General features: G+C 39.0%; 5 protein-coding genes across 7 annotated transcripts in view; 3 read left to right on the top strand and 2 right to left on the bottom strand.

The window, feature by feature from the left end:
* LOC148731852 (tyrosine-protein phosphatase non-receptor type 12-like) overlaps nt 1-2,413 on the top strand; it is a 17,134-nt gene extending 14,721 nt beyond the window's left edge. The window contains exon 3 of the mRNA XM_088759895.1: nt 849-2,413. Within this exon, the coding sequence (XP_088616021.1) occupies nt 849-850 (2 nt within the window). The 3' untranslated portion in view covers nt 851-2,413. The remainder of the gene's footprint in view (nt 1-848) is intronic.
* The window catches only part of LOC111340954 (uncharacterized), a 198,673-nt gene that overhangs the window by 42,202 nt on the left and 135,670 nt on the right, over nt 1-20,801 (top strand). The window lies entirely within an intron of this gene.
* Nucleotides 1-20,801, bottom strand: part of LOC111319113 (uncharacterized) — a 26,979-nt gene extending 6,178 nt beyond the window's left edge. Inside the window, exons 1-13 of one of the 3 annotated variants that reach the window (XM_088759853.1) lie at nt 20,667-20,801; nt 18,849-18,946; nt 8,849-8,881; nt 8,073-8,463; nt 7,586-7,989; nt 6,995-7,120; nt 5,835-6,234; nt 5,300-5,694; nt 4,572-4,697; nt 3,876-4,095; nt 1,933-1,978; nt 796-1,213; nt 107-348 (exon numbers count right to left, since the gene is read on the bottom strand). In XM_088759853.1, the coding sequence (XP_088615979.1) occupies nt 107-348; nt 796-1,213; nt 1,933-1,978; nt 3,876-4,095; nt 4,572-4,697; nt 5,300-5,694; nt 5,835-6,234; nt 6,995-7,120; nt 7,586-7,989; nt 8,073-8,463; nt 8,849-8,881; nt 18,849-18,921 (2,874 nt within the window). In that variant the 5' untranslated portion in view covers nt 18,922-18,946; nt 20,667-20,801. Of the gene's footprint in view, nt 1-106; nt 349-795; nt 1,214-1,932; nt 1,979-3,875; nt 4,096-4,571; nt 4,698-5,299; nt 5,695-5,834; nt 6,235-6,994; nt 7,121-7,585; nt 7,990-8,072; nt 8,464-8,848; nt 8,882-18,848; nt 19,157-20,666 lie in introns of those variants that run through there. The other 2 variants (XM_088759855.1, XM_088759852.1) reach the window with 2 other exon arrangements.
* LOC148731851 (uncharacterized) lies at nt 14,102-15,600 on the top strand. Its single transcript, XM_088759885.1, has 2 exons — nt 14,102-14,343; nt 14,483-15,600. The coding sequence occupies exons 1-2, from the start codon at nt 14,170-14,172 to the stop codon at nt 15,557-15,559; spliced, it is 1,251 nt and encodes a 416-aa protein (XP_088616011.1). The 5' UTR covers nt 14,102-14,169; the 3' UTR covers nt 15,560-15,600.
* Nucleotides 15,638-18,417, bottom strand: LOC148731850 (uncharacterized). Its single transcript, XM_088759883.1, has 2 exons — nt 18,032-18,417; nt 15,638-17,674 (listed from the first exon to the last, which is right to left on the bottom strand). Exons 1-2 carry the CDS (start codon nt 18,151-18,153, stop codon nt 16,390-16,392), a joined length of 1,407 nt encoding a protein of 468 aa, XP_088616009.1. The 5' UTR covers nt 18,154-18,417; the 3' UTR covers nt 15,638-16,389.

Here is a 20,801-nt window from a genome sequence, read left to right as displayed (position 1 = left end):
AAAAGAGGATGCTGTTATTGTTACTTGTCAATGGTGTTCTACTTGTCTCGCGTATGTTGTATTTTAGAAATTTCATAAGAATTGTTTTCTTTAAACAACCACTTACCTTCCTGGATTCCTCGTTATCATCGTAAATATAGAATCTCAAATAAATGAGATCGGATCCGGGATACAGCCTGTTAGCAAACACTCTAGCTCTTTTTTTTCTCTGTCCTCCACGGCTGAATATGCTCCAGAAACAGAATGTCATGGTTTTAATATGAATGGAGTCCTCTTTTGCCGTGAACCACGCCTTTGACAGATCATTTTTCTCTAATTCGTTAGGGATTTTCTCCCACTTGATAGGACCTTAATACAGAATTCAATGATAAAATCATTAACAGCATAACCAACATCAGTCCTACAGACTCGAAAGGGAAGAGGGTAAAAAATGCGTTGATAAAACGAATGTGTCATGGTTTTAAAAAGAATGTAATCCTTTTTTACTGTAAACCAGACCCTTGGGAGATTCGTTGAGGATTTCCTCCCACTTGATGGGATCATGAATCAGGAATTTATGACAGAATCATTATTTCAGTAACAGTATTGTGAACACTAGTCCTAGGATAAGGGTTAAGTTAGGTCGAGTTGAAATTGTTGTTTTTGTTTTTTTTTGCGAAAGAAGGAAAACCAAATGCACGGATAAGACATCTAGGAGCTCGGGGGGAGAAGCATTGCAAAACTTCAAGTCATCCAGCCCTTAACCATAAATGTATTTTTTAAAATGTATGATGTTTTGGATTCAGCTGAAATTACCTGGGTCAGTTCTGTAGACACTGATCAATTTTTTCTTGGCTTTACCCATAAAGAGGCAATGTGGAATTATAATCTCCAAAGGTTTCGAGATCCTGATATCATGCGGTCCGCATTCAATCACAGGGGAAATGAGCGTTTCTTTGGATCCTACAGGAATATCTCGGAGCAACTCCGTTTCATCGTCGACCACACGGAAGAAGACCAACTGGTTGTCTCCAATTGCACCTTTTCTGATAACTATCTTCACGTCAGAGTCAGGAGCGGCACTTAGTTCACCGCCGGAACTGCTGAAATATCCTTCAACTTGTGTGATATATTCTAATAAAGGCACTGTAGGAAAGCTGTTGGGTAAACAGTCGCCTCCTTTGCGGTCACTAAGACGTGTTTGATCGTATGAGAGTTGTGCCTCAGATTTCTCCTTAAAAGAACAAGTCATAGCTAAACGGTAGTTCTGAGTCAAACAAATATCTTACCAAAAATTATGAGACAGTTCAAAATGCCATATTAAAAAAAAAAAAAACAAAAACGCAACATCGGTTGGTTTAACTTAATTGCACCTTCATTGAATCCAAAGAAAAGCTTGGTCACTTTTCAATGAATTGTGGTCGGTTTTAAACTAGTCAAATCAAAATTCCTGCCTTTTAGAAACATCCTTAATATTAGTTCAAGTGAGAGTTCTTAAGAAAAACCATTGTTTTTCCATTCGCTTAACTTTTATTTTTAAGATAGCTTTTCATGTACGCTTCAGAAATAGATGATAACAGTTGATATGGCGACAGCCATTCAGTGACCTAACATGGGGATTGGCAAGATCGTTTAGGAGTTGCTGGCATAATATAGCGATACGCCTTTTTAGGGCACGTCCATACCTCTATAGGGGATACGCCTAAAATTTACGCTAGGACTCACATTTTTGGCCCAGATAAAATTTGGCAAGAGCGGCGCGGGACTACTGTGAAGAAATTTCACAGTGGAAGGTTAGATTTAAGGTCTTGATTACAGAGCAACACCTAGGGTATTTATTCACTCTTGCCCATTCACAAATACTTGGATATTGTCAGTACCAAAGGAAATATATAAAGAAGGGTATGGAGAATATGGAAACTGATGTTAGTGAGTAAAGGATAAAAGACTTACCTGATAACAAACTTCGATCGCCATGTATGACATCTCCTTGTCAAAGCTTCAGCCGAATGCAAAATTCATTAAGAATTTGATCAAGCTAACATAGCGTGGATAGTATATTAAGCATTGATGAATGCGGTAGTTTTATAGAATATGCAAGAAGCATAAGAGTTTTTCAAGCTTCTTATTTCTAATTTCGAAGGTTATTATAGGCAATTTTTTGGCCTTGAAGCTACATACGCATGTCTGTATATATATTGTGATGGCTAAATGGCAGAAAAAAAGGACCAGCATATAACCAATGTTGTAAACCTACTACATGTTATATTGATAACCTGCATATCAAGCAAAGGCATTTAGTACTCGGCGACATTAATACTAACTAAGTACTTCCCGTCGAAATCAATATTGTCTTTTAGAAATTGTTAACTGAAAGGTTGAAACAAAAATAACTAAAATTATCTGGCCCTTTTGCCAGATTTAAGACAATGGACTAATTAATTCTTGTTCCTTCTTGTTTCTTGATTTTTATCTTAAAGTACACCTAAACCCAAAATTTTTTTTTCGCTTAACGAAATAAGCGTATTTTTTGGAGTATTTCTGGGCAAATTTTTTTTATTTGCTCAAATCTTCAATTTTCTGTACCCAGTCAAAATACGGAAAATCGGCCGCCATCTTGCCCCACGACCGAGTTTAAAGAGGTATGGCTCTAGCGGGTAATGTGACGTCAAATCGAGAACACGAAAGAATAAAGGCTGATAGTTTCGAAAGAAACTGTTTGGGGCTGCGTCGGTGGGAGTAACGAAATAATTTGGATATATCAACAAAGTTGAAATGGTAATTTGGCCACCGTAATTATTGCAAAAGCTGACGTTTCGAGCGTTAGCCCTTCGTCGGAGTGAATAGAGGAATTGTGGGTTGTGTGTGCTTTTAAAGGCAGAAAATGGAGCTACGTTATTGGTGGGAACATGGCAACGAGAAAAACATGAATAAATTAGTGGAATAAAAAGCGTTCGTTGATCCCCGTGGGAGTTAGACTGCCAATTTGAAAGATGAGCTTTTGTTCAAGATTTTTACGGCTTTCCGTGCCACCTAAGTGCAAGGAAAGACCGCAGATTGCCAGATGTTCCTTAGAATGATTAGGTAAATTAAAATGTCTAGCGACTGGTTTCGATGTGTCCTTGTCATTCCTTTCCACGTCTCGAAGGTGTTCTCGGAATCGGTCACCTAGTCTTCTGCCTGTTTCGCCGATGTATATCTTTTTGCAATAAGTTCAAGTTATTCATGTTTTTCTCGTTGCCATGTTCCCACCAATAACGTAGCTCCATTTTCTGCCTTTAAAAGCGCACACAACCCACAATTCCTCTATTCGCTCCGACGAAGGGCTAACGCTCGAAACGTCAGCTTTTGTAATCGTTACGGTGGCAAATTTACCATTTCAACTTTGTTGATATATTCAAATTATTTGGAGAACACGAAAGTCTGAAGTTCACACATTTTCACTTATTTGGGAAGGTTGTAGTCGATATTGTCCTAAAATATGCCGACTAAGTGTGTTGTAGAAGGATGTAGCAACGTGCGAAATTTGCAAGAGGATATCGCGCTTCATACATTCCTCATACAACACACCTAGTCGGCATATTTCGGACAATATCGACGACAACCTTCCCAAAAAAGTGAAAATGTGTGAAATGCAGACTTTCGTGTTCTCGATTTGACGTCACATTACCCGCCAGAGCCATTCCTCTTTAAACTCGGTCGTGGGGCAAGATGGCGGCCGATTTTCCATATTTTGACAGGGCACAGAAAATTAAAGATTTAAGCAAATTAAACAATTTTTGCACAGAAATACTCCAAAAAATAAGCTTATTTCGTTAAGCGAAAAAAAAGTTTTGGGTTTTGGTGCACTTTAAAGTGTCATTTTTAGATCAGTGATAGGCTAATAAAGAACTTACCGGCGCTGTATCCTTGCCCGAAATTTACGACGAGATATGTAAACCGTGAACACGATAAGAATTATTGCAAAGGAAGCAACCAAGACTCCGAGCACAGTAGTTGAGGTACTTGAGGAACGTGAGGAACTTGAGGAACTTGAGGAACTTGAGGAACTTGAGGAAATTGAGGAATGAATAAAATTGGTCGGGGCTAGTTTTACAGTTGGATGCAATATTGTTCCTGTCACGAACGGAAATAATGTCAGTAAGTCGTTGCAGATAAAACAGAAGGAAAACTAGAATACAGATATTGACTCATTCACCAAACGGGCACCTTTTTTGCCATCAAATTATCTACCTTTTTGGTTGTAGCAAAAGTGATGGCACTGTTACCAGTAAAAGGCATGGTAATGCTGGCGCTAAGGTTACCGTTTTTATTAGATGTCTGTTACTTTTTTCCGAATAAGCTGTTTCTTTTTCAAGGAGTTTGCCATTCGTCCTCTGTTCAAAGCACGTATTTTTCAATAATTCTGAGATAGCGGAGCACGATGACCTGACTTCCTGGACACATAAAGATTCAACTGATTTCATAGTTAATTTTTGTATCCCTGAGGTGCCCATTATAATTTTTGAGTGACGCCTCCATCCTTCTCCCTGAAATCATATTGATTGACCAATACAAGGTAGAGTTAAAAGAAATGAAACAAGCATTCTCACCATTGTCACAATTTTTCCCATCAAACTTTAGCGCAACATCTGTTGGACGCGCACACCGATATCCCTCCGGCTTCAGGAGACAAAAATCACTGCAGAGACCATTGTTTTGAACACACGGGTGTGAGTCTTTTAGTGGCAAAAAAAATTATAAAAAGGAGAAATGTTTGTAGTGATGATACTTTAGTCAACCCAACCACTATGAGTTGAAATTCAACTCTCTCAACAGAACGCCCTTCTGTTTATCGAGCTACGTTACCTTTAAATAAAGGCTGATAGTTTCTAAGGAAACTGTTTGGGCTGCGTCGGTGGCGGTAACGAAATAATTTGGATATATCAATAAAATTGAAATGGTAAATTGGCCACCGTTACGATTATAAAAGCTGACGTTTCGAGCGTTAGCCGTTCGTCGGAGCGAATAGAGAAATTGTGGGTTGTGTGTGCTTTTAAAGGCGGAAAAGGAGCTACGTTATTGGTGGGAACATGGCAACGAGAAAAGCACGAATAAATTAGTGGAATAAAAAGGGTTCGTTGATACCTGTGGGATTTAGACTGCCGGTTTGAAAGATGAACAAAAGCTCATATATTCAAATTATTACGTTACCTTTATCTGCTTATTTCACCAGAGGACAGTTTATTTGAAAGTGATTTATTTGAAAAGGAAAATTAGACCAGTTATTTTGATGCAAAGCTGAGGGAAACATGGTGCATATATCTTATCAATCTATTACCTGAATATAAAATAGATGAATCATAGACACGAATATCTGTTGGCTTTTGAATAGCAAGGACTACCGTTTTCCGCTTCCCATCGACTAAATCGTAAAGCTCTATCCTCTTGTAACTGGGATCTGTCCAGTAAAGCGCGTCCTGATAGAATGCCAGGCGAAAAGGTTTGATGCAAGCTGCAGACGACAGTATGACCTGTCTGTGGCCCCCATTAAGATCGGACATCTCTATGGTATTCTGCTGAGTATCAGCCCAATAGAGACAATTTGTAACTCGATCTATAGTAAGTCCATCAGGCCTAGATAGATTTCTCGTCACTATAGTATGTCTTCCTGAGCCATCCATGTTGGCTTTGGCTATGTTAGGTTTTGAACCCCAGGAAGTCCAGACCATTATCCTTCAAGAAAATGAAAAAAAAAAAAGAGAAAACAGTGAAAAGGAGAAAAAATTATTTTTCAATGTTGAATGAAAGTGATTTTCTTTATCATTTTATTTGAATTGACATGTAGCTTAAATTTTAGCTGTATTATTATTTACCCATTGTTCTCATCCAGCACTATAGTCCTTGGCTCCTCAAGTTCATTTGTAAGTAAAAGCTTTCTTTTGGTTCCATCAAGCCGACCAACTTCAATTCTGTTCGTGCCGGCATCGATCCAATAAATGTTTCGACCCACGTGGTCAATGGCTAAACCAGTTGAGAAGTTACAACTAAACAGAGTCTTCACTGAAGTTGCATTTGTAAAGGCACTCATGATACGACCTTTTCCAACATCAGACCAATACAAGCGATCTTCGACAGGGTCAAAATCCACAGCAGTAGGGCGCTGATCATAAAGATCGGTCAATAAGGGTTGAGCGATGGAATAGTTAACATCAAGGGAAATCATGTTTATAGATCTGGCTTCAAAATCAGTGAAAAGGACAAATTTCTTCACTTCTGCAAACGAAATTACGTAAATCATGAGGTAATTTTCAAGAACAAAGGTTCACTTCTAATTCGCAACACATTTCATCAAAACATTAAAGTTACTTTATTACAAAGATAGGGACGGTAATTTGCACATCTTTTATGCATCCATAAGAACAGCCCCCTCTCTATTTATCAAATAAAAACTGTCTGAGTGTTTCGAGAATGTTACGAAAAAAGAACCTTTACAGCAGGAAACCACAGTAAAGGTTCATAATCCAGAGACGATCAAGAGAAAATCCCTCACTCAGGGATTTCCAAAGTGAGAATTGCTGCCGGTACAATATTTGCATCGAGGGCACTTAATGCTCCAAGTCAGAACCGCATCTCCCCTCATCAAATTTACCACGACATATGCCCTATAGATAACAGTTTGAAGAAACAAGAGGCTAAATTTTGATCTTTACGGATCGAAACAGACCAATCACGACCGACTTAGGTCACTTGGGTCTTACAGCCAATAGTATCACTGCAAAACTAACCAAATATTTTACATGAACTGGACCTAGAATATTCGAGCGACAACATTGGAGTCTAAATATGGGGATTCCAAGTGTAAGTACCCCTCTTTACCACGAAATCGATTTTTTAACGTAATGGTAGGGTGGTAAATGAAAAGAAGGAAATCGAGGTATCGTTCTGAATTATGTGACTCAAACTTGTGAAATAGAAAAAGTCCAATGAGAAATGTGGAGAAGGGGACAAATTTTTTAAAATATTGTTGACTTACTTTCTTGGCATGTCTTCCCATCTTGCTTCAGAGCCAAACCAGTGGAACACACACATTTGTAGCCACATGATTTGGGGACACAAAAATGACTGCATCCTCCATTATTCACGGTGCAAGGATTAGAAGCTTACAAAACCAACCAAAAACAAAATAAAAACAAAACAAAACCGCAAAATCGTTGTAAGAATTGAAAAATGTCTCTTTTTCTAAAGGTGGGCTATTAATCAGAAAAAGTAGACAGTGAGAACAACTTTAGGGAGACAAAAATTGAATTATCCATAGCTTAGCCTCAAAAGCACTGCAAACGTCTATAACCAATTAAAATATACGAGTGGGATTTTACTGCTAGGTTATAATTAACCAGGCCATATGCAGTATATAATATAAGGAGGCACTTATTCACAACCTGGTGGCGATGGGGGAGAGGAGGAGGGGAAAGGGGTTGGCGATGAGGGAGGGGTGGATGGGGCAGGGGAGGAGAGGGAGGGGGTTGGGAAGCCCTTCCTGTTTATCTAGCCTTCCTGAAATGATATGTTTAAAAGACTCGGGATGTTTGTATTCTATGTAAAGAACTTCAATTCGACTTAATACCTGGAGGTTGCCTGGACTCATCGTATGCCACGATATCCATGGGCTTCTGGTTGCTGAGGTTGTAGCTTCGGAGCAATTTTCCAGTGATGGCGTCTAGTTGGTAAACTTGTTTCAACGTTTGCCAGGCGGTCAAGAAAAGAAAAGGGGGGGAAAACGCTAATCCAAACGGATATAGATCACTCTGTTTGAATAGGGCCCTCCTGCTATCACCATCGTAGTCCACAGATTCCACAGTGCCAATTCTTGAGTTGACCCAGAAAATGCGTCTATTTCCTCGATCGAGGTTAATACCGGTGGGTTGCTGAAGGTTCACCGATACAATGGCTATTATTTGACTTCCATTTAATGAGGCCCTCTTAATCTTGGGATAAACTCCACGGCTCCAATCAGCCCAAAATATCAGACTATTACATTGCAAGACAACAACCATTAGCATATAAACATTTTTAAAAACTTCTTATCAAACTGTCAAATGTCAAAAACATACCCATTATCGGGATCCAGGGCTATATCCCTTGGTTCTTCCAGTTTTGTGATAAGGCTGTGTTGGTTTAAGCCATGAACGTCGGATACGAATATTTTATTAAGTGTACTGTCTGTCCAATACAATCGAGATGTCCTCCATTCAACTGCCAGGCCAGCACAAACGCCAGTATTTGCAATAACCGTTGTCGTAATCCCTTTATCAATGCTGAAGCGTTTAATACTCTGCTCAATCAAATCACTCCAGAATATGTAGCCCAGGCTGAAATGAAAATCCAACGTCACTGCCTCTGACAGACCTGCTTTGATGGAAGTGATATCCGAAGTTTCATGGTCAAGAGCGATAATGTTTGATGAGCTTAAAATCAGCAAACATGGCGGAATGGATATTGAAGCTTGAAATAGAACAAAAACAAAAAAAAAAAAGTGAGTTACAAAGAGAACAGTGCCCTCCCAGTCTGAAGGGAGCCAGCTAAATGTTGCTGTGACCATTATCCAGTAAGACTGGTAAGTCATTCCAAAAGTGACCTGATAAATCTTAAAAAAGTATAAGAAATTTATATAGAGCTCTTCAAAGCCGTCTAGTTATAGTCAAATATTTGATTGTATTCTTATTTCCTCGCCAGCACAAGCCCTTATGGCTCATTCAACCTGAGAAAAATCCGAGTGGCTAATATTTTTTAGGTATAAGGCAAAAGCCTGAGCTGAAAACAATTACAGATTTAAAGTATATTTTTTAATTCTCTTTCAGCTAGTTACATGTAAATGATTTGCACTCACCAGAGTGATTCCTTCTGAGTGAAACGGCGTAAGCTGATGAGGAAAAATATAGGATATGAAGTTAGCAAAAGGTTCGCCTATACTGATAGGAAAAATAAATCGATTAGAACAGGAACTGACTCCTAAACCTTTACTGAGTGAGACCAACTTACAATATCAGCCCAGACAGATGCACTGGGATAAACGAGAGACCTGACACTATGTTAATGGCTGAAGCCTTGGATTAACTGACTTGAGTTGAGTAAAAATAAAGGGAGAAATGGGTAATAGAGTAAACTGAATGAGTTATCCGATAATGCTGAGTACTCTAGATTCTATTTGCAACTGGCATGCTATGTTATGATGGCACTCACCGTTTCGTAGGGTGTCGGCATGTGAGTAGCATAACAAAGGAGAAGGACAACTTAGCAAAAAAAGGTATCTCACTTGACTTGTAAAAAGTAATTTCCCTTTCGGTCACCCGTGCGTTCATGCTGTTTCTCTTTTCTCGCTCCCCCCTTCCCAAACTATCGTAACACCGGTCATTTGTAAGTTGCCTTTCGGTCACCCGTGCGTTCCTGCTGTTTCTTTTTTCTCGCTCCCCCCTTCCCAATTTCTTTTTTTTTTTTTTTTTAATTTAGAGGGTAGTATTTAATGCAACTATGATAAGTTAAGAACGAGTCTGTAAGAATCAAACTTCTTGAGAAATGAAAATTTTCAACCCACCTTCAAATTTTGTATGCAGTTAGGCACTCAGGGGGGATGCACAAAAATTCTCTTTTTAAAGGTTGCAGCACTCTTGTTGCCATGGTAATAACGGCTGGTTGTTCGAGGCCTGGGGCCTCATTTCCATACAAAAGCATCGCAAAAAAAGTGTAAAATGTTTATTTCTTTATCTCAGGCTAAATACAACATTACCGATTGGTACTTCTAGCATACATATTGACATTATTCGTCTTTTTTTTTTGATGCATTAAATTTTCCCAGGGAGTGAATGTGAACACACCAATAGATTACTTATCTTGGTGCAGTTTCGGTCATTTTTGCTGTAGGGTAAAACAGGGAAAACGTTTGTCTAAATTTCTCCAAAACTACACGGATTCTGGAACTGAAACTACGCACTTAGTTAGTTATAATATTCTAGTTTTAAATATGTAAAAATCTCTGCGGGCCGGCCTCTACTTTACATAGTGGCAATTCGCGAACGAAGCTCCAAATCAGATATTGCATAAATTGGCAATGTTTACCTCTAACCTTCTAAACAACAAGCGTTTCAGACATATGGAAAGTGCAAGACACTGAAAGAATGTTAACTTCTGAGCAATATCCCGAAGAGAAATCTCGCCTCTAGTTTTAATATTTAAAAAAAATTGATCAACCTTCATGCAAGACTACCCGACGTAACTACAAACAGGTACCTTAAATCGTGTGCATATCGTCCAGATTCCGAGTACTGTACCTTCTTTCGTGGGAATTTGAGCAATCCGAAATCCTTTGACGACACACCGTTATACTTGTTTGTCATTTGAAACATGTTAAAGTTGGCTGATCTACATGAAACTATCGTAACACCGTTCATTTGTCATAAATATGTACGTTATCACGATGGCGTGACGCTGGATTTCTCCATGAAGTTTCTATCAGGTCGCTCCAAAGAAGACGAGAAATAGATATTTTTCGATCTTTTAGCAGATTTCCGCGCATTCTGAGGTAAAAACAACCAAAAAGAGAAAATAGAAAAAACAGAGGAAATCCTTGATTGAACGTTCGAAAACACTGAGGGTGAGAGTATAAATCACAACTTGTCAGCGGTAGTACTAACCTTTGCAATTTTGTGGCAAGTATTTGTGTAATCCTTAATGTGTGTTATGTTTGCAACTGACCATGTATTCCCATATGCTCTTTTGTATCGATGCATGTATGAAGGATTTCACCAAGTACCTACCAATTTTGTAGGCACTTATTATAGCAGTTTGTTATCAAGAAAAAGAAATCTCAAGGCTCAAAGCCAAAAAATTGTTCAAGCATGTAAAAGATTCCCTAAAAAAGTTAAAGTTGTGGAAAATGATCGTTATAAAATCCCTGTTCCATTTGGTGTAATGAGGGGACACTGAGTTGTTCAAAATCTCCACTTCTGATAGTTTTCGCGCAGGTGGTGGGTTTTACATGTCTTTTTCCGGTGTCGCATGGACCGACGACAGATTTGTCACTGATGAGGACAATTATAGGATTTGTCATTGATGAACCAGGGAAATGAAACAGACCTTTGACTTCCTGTCATGTAAATCACAGGAAGATTGCGTTATATTCATCTTTCCGTAAGCTTATAAAAGATATCTAGGAAAAAAATTGTGGAAAATGATCGTGATGAAATCACTGTTCTTTTTCCTGAAGAACCTGAAGCAATCCAGGTTACATATTAACCTTGGGGAGTTCCATTCCATTTACGAGTTGCGATTTGTGTGTGGATAATGAGTTGTTTGAAAGGTGGAATTATGACATTATGATTTCACTAAATCTTTTATTTCAACTTTGTTTTGATTTTTCCTTAATCAAGATATGGAAGGAAACATTGCCTGACTCGATTGCTCTGCGATGGTGATAAGTCTCTCGTTATCATATCTAATGCAAATTTTCTGAAAGTTTTCTAACAGTTTTCAGATGATTCGAAATATCTCAGTTGGTTTCACCCAGAAATGACAACTGCCCGAACCTGCCGGCAACTGGGTTTTACATGAAGTACTATCACTGGCAAGTTGCGATTGATGCTCTCTCTCTCCCAGTGTCTACGAACTTTCAATCAAGGATTTCCTCTGTTTTTTTTTTTTTTAGTTGTTTTTACTTCAGAATGCGCGGAAATCTGCTTAAATATCGAAAAATGTCCATTTCTTATCTTCTTTGGAGCGACCTGTTGGAAACTTCATGGAGAAATCCAGCGTCACGCCATTGTAATAGCGTACATGGTTATGACTAATGACCGATGTTACGATAGTTTCGTGTAGATCAGCAATCTTTAACATGTTTCAAATGACAGACATGTATAACAGTGTATCGTCAGAGAATTTCAGATTGCTCAAATTCCCACGAAAGAAGGCACAGTACTCGGAATCTGGATGATATGCACACGATTTACGGTACATGTTTGTAATTACGTCGGGTAGTCCTGCATGAAGGTTGATCGATGGTGCTCAGGTTGCCTAGCAACAACTTCTGCTATCGAAAAGTTGTTGATGAAGATTTTCCGTAACAATGGTTTCTCGTTTCGAGATAGTTGACGAAGAATATATCAAAGAATTAATAGACAAAAGTGAAAACGAAAACAGGAGGAAAAGCGCGGAGTACTGGAAGAACGTTTTTAAAAAGCAGGCGAATGAAAGAAACTTCCAGGCAAATTTGGAAGCGTATGAGAGCGATGTCCTCGACCGAACACTGGCGCAGTTTTATGTCGACTGATTACTGAAGAGCGCATTCAGAAATTCAGTAATTTTTCCCTCAATTTCATTAACAAGTAATCGCAATGGGTCCTCGTAAAATTAAGGATTAATATCACTTGTGTTTTTAGAAGTTGCTGAAATTTCTGCAACTTCTGAAAACACGCGTGATATTAATCCTTAATTTTACTCGGCCCCATGCGATTACCTATACAAAGCTAGAGGCAAGATTTCTCTTCGGGATATTTCCCAGAAGATAACATTCTTTAAATATCTTGCACTTTTCATTCATCTGAAACGTTTGTTGTTGAGAAGATTAGATGTAAACATTGCCAATATACGCAGTATCTGATTTTTGAACTTCGTTCGCGAATTGCCACTACGAAAAAGAGGCCGGCCCGCAGGGACTTTTACATATTGAAAAACTAGAATATTTATTTATAACTAAGTGCGTAGTTTCAGTTCCAGAATCGGTGTACTTTTGGGGAAATTTGGACAAACGTTTTGTCTGTTTTACCCTACAGCAAAAATGACCGAGACTGTACCAAGATAAGTAATCTATTTGTGTGTTCACATTCCCTTCCAGGGAAAATTGAATGCATCAAAGTAAAGACGAATAATGTCACTATTTATGCTAGAAATACCAATCGGTAATGTTGTATTTAGCTTGAGATAGAGAAATAAACATTTTACTACACTTTTTTTGCGATGTTTTTGTATGAAAATGAGGCCCTTGGCCTCGAGCAAGCAGCCGTTGTTACCATGGCAACAAGAGTGCTGGAAGCTTTAGCAAGGGCATTATTGTGCATCCCCCTGAGTGCCTAATTACGTGCAAAATTTGAGGGGGGGTTGAAAATTTTCATTTCCCAAGATGTTTGATTCTTACTGATACGCTCTGAAAACTGTAAGCTGAAACGTTTTGGAATGCATGTCGAAGGTGAAATCAAATGAAAGCACTAAAGCAAATTTCAAGACTTTTGCAGCCTCGCTTGAGGAGAATAATCCGGAAGCTCCTGAAAATTCACACGCTCTCTTACATAACATGTTGGACATTGGCGTTATATATAAATCCCAGAAGCTACAAAAATATTAACATTCAAAATTAAAAAAAAATATATATAATTATAATACATGCAAACAAACAAACAAAACTGAAATAATTGCAAAAATTAAAGACGAAATCAAAGAAATTAAATGAGAAGGGGTCGCTCAGCTATCAGAGGAGATTGGAAAGAGCAATTCTGCGCCTGCATTACTTTATCGCGCGACTACACTTAAGTCCACGGGATAAAAGCATTTGTTACTACGGTTGTAACTCGTTTTCTTTGCGAGCTTAGATGAGCAGGAACATCCTTTTTATCATTTTCTGAAAGCTGGTCTAGGCTGGTTGGCTATTGTTAGTTCTAAATTGTAGGTTAACATTCCTAGAAGTCCTTGTAGAAAAAATTGCGACAAGTCGATCAATGGCGATTCCGGCTGTAGTCATGTGAAGATCGATGAGATAAGGATAAAGATTGTCCAAAAACTCAAATTGTTCTGCACTGAAACAACTAATATCGAATTGCCTCTATCATTACGCTGATAGTGCATCATGGGATAGACCCGGAGGCTTGACGCCTGGTTTTGATTTTTTAGCAGAAAATTTAATCAGCTCAAAATTCTGAGAAAATTCGACGGGTTCTCATTTGCAGGATATTGGACTGCTTGATCATTTCGTCGAATCGCAAAAAGCTTTAACGAACAACTATACTCATTAGTCTGGATCGTTAAAGAAGCAATCATCGAGCCCGCAAAGTAAATTCGGACCTGGATCACATGTACATTTACCACAATAGAGTCCTAAAGTGTGACGTCACGTTGCCATGACAGCATTTTTTTCTGGTCTAAACAGTTCAAAGTCATACTTCAAACATGGCGTCTTTATCGATATGCTCAATCGTTTCTTTCTTTTCTGGAGAGCGGAAATCGCTTGATCGCGGAGAAAACCACTTCAAATCCGACCATGTCCAAAGCTTTATTTATTCCAGGGGAGTCATCAAAGGTGAAGTCCAAGCAAGCATGAAAAATAAGGACTACAAAGTCACAGTAAGTTGCCAATTTGGGATCACAACACGTATGTTCAATTCGAAGAACTCCCAACCCCGATTTCACCTCCAATTTAACGTTTATATTGCGGAATATATATTGCAACTTACGTGTCTGTTTCGAATTATCTTTTTATCAGATTTATCTCGATGAAAACCTTGAAATAAAAAACACAGAATGCGAGTGTCCTCGCGGCGAGTTCAAGTGCAGTCACGCGGCAGCCATATTTATTTATGGCATCCATAACCTTAGCAGGACGGACCTGGAATGCCAATGGAAACGAAAGCGAAAGGCAGAAAGCGTACAGTCTGCAAGCCAGATGTTTCCAGCGCCACCGAAGAAGAAGGATTACAGCCTTTTGGCGCGCGATCCTAGCCGAGAAGATCGGATGTGGCTGTACAGCGAACTAAAGCGCTATGGCAAATTTACAGGGACCTGCTGGATCTTGAGTCCCGAACCACAACCTGCTACCCCTCTCCCGATCAAGACGATTGAGGATATCATTTACTCAGAAGGTTTCCTTATGGCATCTACGAATGAAAAACAATTAGAGTACTTGATTGAGAATGCCAAAGTAGAGGAGAGAACCATAAATGTTGTGAGCACCCTCACGGCTGGCCAGCGAAACAGCCCTGCATGGCACCAAGCTCGTAGAGGCCGCCTGACTGCCAGTAATTTTGGCTCCGTCCTCCAGGCAAAAAGAGTTACACCGTCTCTTATCAAGCGACTACTTGGGGAATACAACTTGAGTGGAGTTAAAGCAATTGCATGGGGACAGGACAATGAGACTGAGGCCCTGAAATCCTTCACCAACATCACAAACTTTACACCTGTACAGACCGGCCTTTGGCTACACGAGTCGGGAGTTCTGGGTGCTTCCCCTGATGGACTTGTGGGAGACGACTCGGTGATTGAGTGTAAGTGCCCCTACACACATCGAAATGCGACAATCAAGGAAGCTTGTGGGCACAAAGACTTTTACTTGGAGGAGAAGGAAGGGAATTATACGTTGTCTACCACACATGTTTACTGGCATCAGTGTCAAGGCCAGATGTTCCTGACAAAGCGCAAATTCTGCTACTTTGTTGTATGGACCACAAAGGATAGTGTAGTTATCAAGATTGAACGAGATGAATCTTGGGAGCACAATATTACTATCTTGAGTGATTTTTACTTTCATCAACTATTCCCAAAGATTACCGAGGGAGAACTTTGAAAAGTGGTGCACAGATGCTGGACATAATCAGAGTGGGGGGGGGTGGGGGATTGGGAGCTAATGTAAATAGGCAGTAGCTAATGTTAAAAGGTATTTTTTTAAATTTCATACATTAATTTCTTAATATAACATTACATATTCTACACTCAGATAGAGACACAAGATAAAGAACCCACATTTTTCCATTTAGCATAGTAACTTAATAATAAATTACATTCTTCCTGAAAGCAAGCTTAAACAATTTTTTTTTTGCAACCAATGGCTACTGGTAGCTGGTAACACTTATCCTGGTTACTCAACAGGGCCCAGGTACATAAAACTTATGCCACACTTAAGTAGGCTTGCATAGCAATGCAAAGGGAAGGGGAGAGAGCCAAAACAAAATCCATGCAGCACAGGTTATTTTTTCTGACTACCTCTCACCATCCCTTAAGCTAATTGAAGTGTGGCTTTAGTTTTATACACCTGGACTCAGGCTCCCAGCTTCACAGACACAAAAGTAAAACCTTTAAGCCAGCACGACTTTCACACTTGGAACTACTGGACGAAAGAATTCCATACTGGTCACATGCCCCTGACCTGGATTTAGTTGAAATGACAATTTAAGAATGTCACTGGTTTTCATTATAATCTATTTTCACAGAACACATAGTAGTTTGTATTAATGAACATAAAGGAGATGAATATCAGAAAAATGTAAAACTGACCACATCATATTTTTGACCAAAGCTATGTCAATACCATTTGATCTGTTACAGTAGGGCTTCTAGTAATACAAAAATAATATTAAAAACTCATTGTACTATAATTTAGTTGAAAAAAAGTTCTATTCAGTCAAATTCAAAGTCTTCGCAGCCATCCTTGATCAATGGATACTGCAAATTAACAAGAGCTGAGCACAGTTGGCATAGCTTGTCAGCATGGCACCTCAAAAATGCTGGGATGAAGCCAAGGATGCGAAAACTCTTAAGTCTTGCATTTGCACGCTCTACGTGGATGCGACATCGAGCTATTGATTTTGTCGCCCTTGCCTCACTCTCTGTAAACTTTCCATTGTTGAGAAATGGTGGTATGTTCACTGAAACACCTCTTGGAACTACATCACTGATGAGAAAACCTTTGTCTGCCAGAACAAGATCACCAGCACTCAAATGTTTACAAAACCCAGACTCTTTAACCATGACCTTGTCACTGACTGAGCCAGGAAAAAGATCACTAACATAGGTTATAACTCCATTTGGGGCAACCCCTATAATGACTTTGAAAGAGTTCATTCCCCTGTAGCTGGAATATGTAGCATTCTGCTGGGACATGAGCTTAGGTGCAGCAATTTCAATGTCTGTACAATCAATCACAATGCGGCAACTGCTGTACTCAGTGAAAGAAGATGGCAAACACATCTTGTTCTTTTCTCTAGATGGCACAGTTGTCATGATGTCTTTGAACAGGAGAGAATGCAGAACATGGACAAAAGTTAGTACTATGTTAGCAACAGTTGCAACACTGCATGAAAACAACTGGGCTAAATGTAGATTGGTATAATTTTGTTTCAGTTTCATCAGAGTGATAAATATCTGGTCCTCAAGTGTGATCGCCTCAACCTTCCATCCAGCATAATAGTTTATTTCACCCTTGAATCTTGAAACATATCCCACAACAATATCAAAAACATCCTTAGTGGGTAGACCTGTCTCCATCCGTATCACCTCAGGGCTCAAGCTCTTAGCAGAGTAGTGTGCACTATAGTAACTTGACACTTCCTTGTGTTTAGCAAGTTCTGTTGAAGTCATATCAAGCTCTATTGACAGCAGAGCTTCTTTGGAACTTGTCTTTTCCTCTTGTGAGCATTCAGTGGAACATGGTTCAGAGTTCTCTTTAATCTCTTCAAGCACAGATGCTACAGTTGGTAATTTCGTGGGCTCGGCAGACACTTTCCGTTTTTTCTTGGGGGTAGGTGTACTGGGAGGTGTTGGTCCTGTACCTGGCAGCAAGTCCAAACTATCAAACAGCTTGTGCCTGTTTCTGTCACTGATGGTTGGCATATTTTCTTTTCGCCCATCTTTAAAGTGACAACTGCAAAGTCGCGAATGTTTGCTGGGCTTTCTATCTCCTCTCCTATAACAGAAAAAGACAGAAGCAGTTACTATACTTGCGCTTAAAAAACCCAAAGTTTAGTTGGTCACATGCTTAACCTTGTAGTCTAAGACGTGAATGCGAAGCGAGTATTTCTCTGAGCTTGTTACTTAATACTAGTTAGTGTAAAAGCTTTGATACTCACAACTATCATATAGTTTTTTAGTAACTAAATAATCTTAGATCAAGACTGAAGACAAGGAAAGGCAAAGCCGCGAGAAAACAAATAAGACAAGAAAGAGAAACAGCTAATCGTGAATCAGTTTGAGATAAAAAAAAAACAGCTATTTCTAATCGATGGTACAGCATCGAAATATATATTTTTCGAAAAATACTCACCTTACAAATGATATCCACTTATCATAGAGTGTTTTATGTTTTTTCTGGTCTGGAAACGAAAAGAATCGGCAGCAGTGGCTTTCAGATGTGTGATTGCAATCTGGATGAAAACACTGGCCCATCGCAAACTTCGTCGTGGGGTTTTGACTCGAATTATTGCTCACCAGGTGCTTTTGTCCGCTTATTATACTCTTCAATAGTAAGGTCAAAGGTTATCTTGATTCTCTTTATCTTATTTCTATTATTGGAGGATAAAATGCGCTATTATAGCTCTTGAAGTGCTCGAGGTCAACGACAATGTGTCACGCTAGGGACGCCATATTGGTTTGTTTAGACCACAGAATTCCGGTGCTATGGAAACGTGACGTAAGCACTTTAGGACTCTATAAACGCGTCGTAAGAGTGAATGTTTGGTTGCGAATATTGATATAAAGCTTAATCGAAATAGGCATGTACTAATAGCTGCTATGAGAAAGTACTTATGAATAAAAAGACTGCAGCTTGGAAAATTAGGGTTCGAAAGTGTTTAGTAACCTAGATCGCCCTGCATGTTTACATTGGGGGAACTCATATATGAAGTTGGTGACGAATCTACTTCAGCATGCAGACGTAATAAGTATCCTAGGAAAACTCTGTATTTCCAAATGACACTTTCAGTGAGCTCGAGCATATTTCACCTAATTCAAAATTCGTGCTTTCAGTCACTCGTTAAGTAAATAGTCCGCCACGGTTTGTTGGTGGGTTCCGCCGGATTGGGTTTGCGAAGAGAACTTGAAATTCGACAGTAGGTGATATATTTACTTAAAAATTTAAATACCTCTGCAGACGTCTGCCCTCTGCTTGTGAACCAATAATATGAAAAATGCCCAAATCCACACTGATTTGCCCATGCTATAACCGCCTGGAAATCAATACCTGATGAAATGGAAGTGACAGTTAACTTATATCAGTTTAGTGCAGTAAACCAACGTTATAAGGCCGACATCGTTAGTAATCTGCGATGAATTTTCACACCAAAGTAGAAAACAGGAAATGGTAAATCGATGCATATATCCGCTTGACCTCCGTAAGTTCCAATATCCTCGTAACACAAGTCATCATTTTAAAATATTAGGAAAAGCTGAACGCAGAGGCCACTTCGGTCAAAAATTGGAAAAACACAGCGTAGAGGGAAGCCAAGAATATGCTTAGATGTCAGTTGGCTTTAATCAGAACTTATCAATGTGAATGAACTTTAATCTGTAGTCGAGCAATAACGCTCGGGACTTTTCCCTTAGATGATTGACACTCTGTTAAAGGTTTTTGACGAGTCTGTTCTTGAGGCGTTTTCCCATGCTAACTTCATCATGTGAGAATTTGTCAGTTTTTAGAGGATGGTAGACGAACTTGCGGAAAGATATCAGAAACAGTCTTTGGAACACAGGTTTTTTGTTTTCATATTCAATCGCAGTTCTTTGGTTGCTACTCAGATTAATTAGAGCATACAAGAGGAATGAAACTCACTTCATAATCAAATGTGAGCTTCATGCTAATGGACTGTTCTCTCTCTTTATAAGAGATGCTCTCTGCTTGTTTTGACTATTAGGGTGTTTTGACCTTGCGTATTCCACTTTATGCTGATATCATCATGTGAAACCCTTCGGTTTCGAAAGTAATTCTAATCAAGAAGTAATTATTCTGCAATCTGCGTCGCCCTGTCACGCAAAAGCAAATAAAATAGAAATTAAACTCAGGAATTCTTCTAATGCTAGAAAAAAAATAAGACAAGCCGTTTGTCTTTTAAGATGACATATATATATATATATATATATATATATATATATATATATATATATATATGCCCGAGCAACACAGGTACTTAGTTTCGTTTTCATACTTCTTGTCATGCGGCATATCATGCCATCAGACTGTTAGTTACACCTGGGTGATTAATGCAGGGCTTATTATATGGTTTTAGAATGTAAAGCTCAATACACCTACGCCATTTTTAAACATCCTCCAGGATATTTAAATCGAAACTTCAAGACAAATCCAGGAAAATCGAGTGAAATATCGAATAAAACTACGCGAAAAAATTCAGTAAACTCGTAAACAATATTAAATATGAAAACAAGGCTAAAGGGTCCTTAGAGAGCAACTTCCTTCATGTAAGCATCATTGTTTGTTCACGGTGTCATAGGCGTAGATTATTCTACGCTTGTCAGATTAAGGGTTTAAGTTTTCCCTCTTAAATTTGTGACGCTTGCAACCCTGTTTAAAGTACACACGATGCCTAAGTGTGTCTAATCAGGATTGCATGTCACACAAGAGGAAAGATCTACCGCGTAATTTTCATGCTATGGTCAACTGGAAGTGGTTTCGCGATAAAATAAGAAAACAACAGTTGACAAATGATTCCTTTAGCAGTGAAGCGTAAGACGTTCAGCCAATCTAACTAAAAAAATTAAAGGTGCAGGACAAATAAGGCTTATCGGAGAACATTTAATTGTACTGAATCCATCTCTTGGACTGCACTATTGTTAAGAGTTTTGCCTTTCAGGTCTCAGCAGCGAAGGATGCACGCACTCATGCACAGCATGTCTCCTTCTTTCAAAATCTCGATTTCAAACGGTCAGTTTCGTGAAAGTCGGCTTACCTTTCAAAACAAGCTTTCGGGCACAACTGATGATGAAAGATTATGAACTACCATGCAGAAGACGTAGATTCCGATAGAAACATAAATGCTTCGATTGCAACAAAGATTGCACCTACGAAGACACGAAAGATTGCA

Source organism: Stylophora pistillata, chromosome 5, assembly GCF_964205215.1.
Source record: "Stylophora pistillata chromosome 5, jaStyPist1.2, whole genome shotgun sequence".
Lineage (NCBI taxonomy): Eukaryota > Metazoa > Cnidaria > Anthozoa > Scleractinia > Pocilloporidae > Stylophora > Stylophora pistillata.
Note: the sequence above shows the minus strand (reverse complement) of the source record. Positions and strands in the feature narration are given on the sequence as shown.